The 4,918-nt window shown below is 48.5% G+C and overlaps 2 protein-coding genes across 7 annotated transcripts in view; one reads left to right on the top strand and one right to left on the bottom strand.

Moving 5' to 3' along the window:
• Tspear (thrombospondin type laminin G domain and EAR repeats) overlaps nucleotides 1-4,918 on the bottom strand; it is a 224,462-nt gene that overhangs the window by 98,545 nt on the left and 120,999 nt on the right. The window lies entirely within an intron of this gene.
• LOC116074385 (keratin-associated protein 10-10-like) overlaps nucleotides 1-4,918 on the top strand; it is a 44,586-nt gene that overhangs the window by 999 nt on the left and 38,669 nt on the right. The window contains exons 1-2 of one of the 6 annotated variants that reach the window (XM_031346943.1): nucleotides 4,360-4,465; nucleotides 4,586-4,908. The exons of 1 other annotated variant lie outside the window; for it this stretch is intronic. In XM_031346943.1, the coding sequence (XP_031202803.1) occupies nucleotides 4,360-4,465; nucleotides 4,586-4,908 (429 nt within the window). Of the gene's footprint in view, nucleotides 1-4,359; nucleotide 4,918 lie in introns of those variants that run through there. 4 more of the 6 variants (XM_031346942.1, XM_031346940.1, XM_031346937.1 and 1 more) reach the window with 4 other exon arrangements.

The following is a 4,918-nucleotide window of genomic DNA, read 5'->3' as shown; positions in this document are numbered from 1 at the left end:
GAAGAGAACCCTGAGTGTAGCTTGACCCTTTAGAAGGCCCAGCGTTCCTCCTCCACCAGGGCCCAGGATTGCTGGCTTTCCCTTCCATGCCCTCCCTGACTGGATGACGCTGCATCTGGGGTCACTTGTGCCACTCTAGACCTCATCACATCAATAAAACTTCCCCTGACCTACTCTGTCTCCACAGTGACTGTCACCCTCTTCCACCGGCTCTGTATCTTAAACTGTGAGGCTTGCAGTCCTTACACAGACCCACAGCTCCTGTCCCCTTGTTCCATGCTCTGATACTGGGATCCTGGTGTCTTGGAGCTCATGGAGTGTCTCTGATAAAATCCACGGAAAGGGTTTCATTGTGAGGAAGAGTCATACCATGAAGGGGACGGGAGAGGAGGGGAGGGTGTGTCCTTGTCCTGAGACCCTGGGAGAAACTCAGTGTCCTGGCTTTACAGGAATTCCAGGATTGAGAGCAGCGGCTGTGCAGATCCTAACCAGCTCATCTAGATGCAGTCCCAGTCCCTGTCATCAATGAGATAGGAGTAGAATCTTGAGGTTCTTTGATCATGCCCGCAGGCTGACCATAGCCCATAGTAAGGTGCACAGCCTAGGAACCTTCTAGCAACTTCAGGCAGTTCATCCGAAGGGAAATCACCTGCTCCAGCCACAGCCCACAGCTCAGGGTCACAGGATCCCATTTCTAGAGAGCACAAGGTCTCTTCTTGGGTAACCACCTCCCAGCAATGGTAAAGAGTAATGGCAGCGTTCACATCTACCAGTCGTGTCGGATTCTTATCGGGCATCTGTCTCCTCCTCCTCTATTCTGTTCAAATACACACGGCTGACCACGCTGGGGAATGAGCCTGACCTTCCCCCTCCTGTAAAGTGTCTGCTTCTGACCAGTGTCTAATCAGAGGTCAAGTGCTTCGGGCCAGTACCAGAGATGCTTATAAAGAGTAGATCAGGTTTACGATGCCTGAGGAAACCCCATCACCACATAGAAGATGCTGTTGCTGGGGCTGGAGAGATGGCCCAGTGAGTAAGAGCACTGACTATTCTTCCGGAGGTCTTGAGTTCAAATTCCAGCAAACCACATGGTGGCTCACAACCATCTGTAATGAGATCTGACACCTTCTTCTGGTGTGTCTGAAGACAGCTACAGTGTACTTACATATAATAAATAAATAAATTTATTAAAAAAAATTTATTAAAAAAAAAAAAGAAGATGCTGTTGCTGACATGGGAGTTATACAGGGCCCACCCTTGCTGTCTATGAGACACCTGCCCAGACTGCTAGAGTGTCCTATTCTTGTGTAACCTGCAGAGTTACACAATCTAATGTGTCCAACGCACATACAGACACATTATTAATCCCAAACTCACTAATCCAAAAGGAGATCCAGTAATGTCATACTATGGTACCTAGAGATCAATCTCCACTTCAGGGCACATTGATGTCACCAGGCAGAAGTGTCCTATGGGTAAGCTGCTAAGGCCATCTGTGACAGTGTCAGAGACATCTGTTTCATCAGATATACAAATCTCAAAGCCAAACCCAAGGATAGGAAGAACACAGGCCATGTGACGTCCACAGCAATGGCTTGCTTCTATCAGCTGCCAACAGTGTTGATTGGGCATGAAAAGCCTGATAAAGAATTCAAAAGACCATTGTTAAAACACTCACTGAGCGGAGACCCAAGGGAATGCAGGTAAATCCTTAGATGGAATTAGGAAAACTATGTGGGCTGTGGATGAGAGACTCAAGCAGGGTGTTTCTTTGCTTGCTTGTTTGTTGATAAAAGAACCAACCAGAAATCCAGAAAAGGACGAAAGCTAAAACCCAGATGAAGAATTCCGCTGAAAGCAGATTGGATCAAATAGAATGAAGTATGTCAGAGCTTGAAGACAGGTCTTTCAAAATATTGCCTTCAGAGAAAAATAAAGGGGGTGTCTTTGTTAGGGTTTTACTGCTATGAACAGACAACATGACCAAAGCAAGCCTTATGAACACAATAGTTCATTGGGGCTGGCTGACAGGTTCAGAGGTTCAGTCCATTATCATCAAGGCAGGAGCATGGCAGCGTCCAGGCAGGCATGGTGCAGGAGGAGCTGAGGGTTCTACGTCTTCATCTGAAGGCTGCTAGGAGAACACTGGCTTCCAGGCAGCTGGGATGAGGGTCTTAAAGCCCACACCCACAGAGATACAACCCCTAATAGTGTCACTAGTTTCCCCCTGTGATGGTTTGTATATGCTTATAGTACCCAAGGAGTGGCACTATTAGGAGGTGTGACCTTGTCGGAGCGGGTGTGGCCTTATTGGAGTGGACATGGTCTGGTTGAAGTAAGTGTCACTGTGGGTGTGGCTTTAAGACCCCCATCCTAACTGCCTGGAAGCCTGTCTTCTCCTAGCAGCCTTCAGATGAAGATGTAGAACGCTCCAGCTCCTCTCCATACTGTGCCTGCCTGGAGACTGCTGTGCTCCTGCCTTGATGATAATGGACTGAACCTCTGAACCTGTAAGCCAGCCCTAATTAAATGTTGTCCTTTTTAAGAGTTGTCTTGGTCATGGTGTCTGTTCACAGCAGTAAAACCCTAACAAAGACAGCCTCTTTTTCCTTTCCTGGGTTAAACAGTATTGCTCTTTTTTGTTTGTTTGTTTTGTTTTGTTTTGTTTTTCGAGACCAGTTTTCTCTGTGTAGCCCTATCTGTCCTGGAAATCACTCTGTAGACCAGGCTGGACTTGACCTCAGAAATCCTCCTGTCTCTGCCTCAGTGTTGTTTTTGTTTGCCCCAGTCCCCAAGGTTGTTTGTCTCTAACCTCCGTGTCCAGACCTAACTTGTATTTCCTGTGTACTGCTAGCCCTGGGTTGTTTGTGCTTCCTGCACCTGGTTCCTTGAGGTTTGAGTTTGCCTGGTCTGGGCTCTTCCTTCAAGGCTATGAGTTTCCCTCTTGTGCTGTTTTGGCTGCATCCCAGTGTGAGTTTTTAATTTTTAACCGCCTCTTGTATCTTCTAGCCTCTCCCCCTGACGCCCTAGCTATCTATGTCCCCCTGACTATTTAAGTGTGTCTTTTATTTCTACACACTGGTGAACTCTCTGGTTCTCTTTCTGTTTTGGTTTCTATTTCTTTCCATCGTGTAGTGACACCTCATATGGTCTCAACAATTTCAAATTCATTGAGATGTCTTTGTCCTAAGCTGTGAGCTAACCTGCAGGGTTGAGGAAGCTGCTGCTGCTTTGTGTGTTCTGCATAGCCGTGCATGGTGTTCTTGAACCCTCATACTTTTCCTCCTGTTTCTTATTTCCTTTCTTCTCCTGCTCCTCCTTCTTCTAAGGATTGGTTTATTTATTTTAGGTATATGAGTACATTGTTGCTATCTTCAAACACACTAGAAGAGGAAATGAGATCCCATTTCAGATTGTTGTAAGCCACCATGTGGTTGTTGGGATTTGAACTCAGAACCTATGAAATAGCAGCCAGTGCTTTTAACCACTGAGCAATCTCTTCAGCCCTTCTATTTCTACTTTTTCACTGTACTGCACTAGCAATGGCTTGCTGACATGGCCAGCTGTCGTCAGTGTACCAGAGATGTTGGGTTCTTCTCAGATCAACTTCATATAGATTGGGGGGTATGTAATGATAACCATGTGGTTTTGGTAGTTAGATTGTTCTCTGTATTGATATTTAGTGTTAAATTGTTTCCTAACCATCTGACTCCACAGTTGGCCTAGTCTACTCTAATTTTGCTACCCAGAACTAGTGGATACTGTTGGAGGTATCTCTTGCATTTTCATTCATCCCTGTCTCAGGTCTAAAGTGTATGAACTGGCCCAGGCCAATGGATTTGACCTGAGATGGTCAAGAAGTTAAGCACAATGAAAGACCATCCATGAAGGAAGAGCCCAAGGCCAGTAGATTTGAAGAGGAACAACAGCAAACATTTAGAAGAGAATTATGAACTCTCCCACTACCACTTCCAACCCACAAAACACAATCAGACAGACCCCGGCAGCATAGGAAAAGACAGAGCTGGAGGACACAATGGTCTTAGCACTCAGCACCATCACCAGGTTCCCTGGCAGGCGCCACAAGGCAGAGGGCACAGGGTCATCCCAGGAAGTCTGTGCTTTCCCTACAGATGTGTTTATTGCTAGAGCAACCAGCCCAGTGGGAGTTAATGACTGAGCCCTGCAGAGCATCCTCCAGACTGAATAACAAGGAAATGAAAGTGTGCAGAGTCTCCAGCAGCAAAACACTCCTGGAGGATAAAAGCCCAGAGCCTGGAGCACCTCACACACACACTCCCTCAACACTCACACAGTCACTCAACACACACACACTGCCAGCTCCCCGCCAACTCTGCCATGGCCGCCTCCACCATGTCTGTCTGCTCTGACGCCTGTACCACCTCCTCCTGGCAGGTGGATGACTGCCCAGAGAGCTGCTGTGAGCCCTGCTGCTGTGCCCCAAGCTGTTGCCAACCCAGCTGCTGCCAGTCCAGCTGCTGTGTCCCCACCTGCTGCCAGCCCAGTTGCTGTGTCCCCAGCTGCTGCCAGTCTAGCTGCTGTGTCCCCAGCTGCTGTGCCCCAGCCCCCTGCCTGACCCTTGTCTGCACCCCAGTGAGCTGTGTGTCCAGCCCCTGCTGCCAATCTTCCTGCTGCACACCCTCAAGCTGCCAGCAGTCTAGCTGCCAGCCAGCTTGCTGTACCTGCTCCCCCTGCCAGCAGTCTGGCTGTGTGACCCTCTGCTGCAAGCCTGTCTGCTGTACACCCATCTGCTGTGGACCATGCTGCCAGCAGTCTAGCTGCCAGTCCTCCTGCTGTCCATCCTCCTGCTGTGTGCCTGTGTGCTGCAAGCCTGTCTGCTGTACACCCATCTGCTCTGGGTCATGCTGCCAGCAGTCTAGCTGCCAGTCCTCATGCT

Source organism: Mastomys coucha, unplaced genomic scaffold, assembly GCF_008632895.1.
Source record: "Mastomys coucha isolate ucsf_1 unplaced genomic scaffold, UCSF_Mcou_1 pScaffold3, whole genome shotgun sequence".
Classification (NCBI taxonomy): Eukaryota; Metazoa; Chordata; class Mammalia; order Rodentia; family Muridae; genus Mastomys; species Mastomys coucha.
This window is presented reverse-complemented; position numbering and strand designations above follow the sequence as displayed.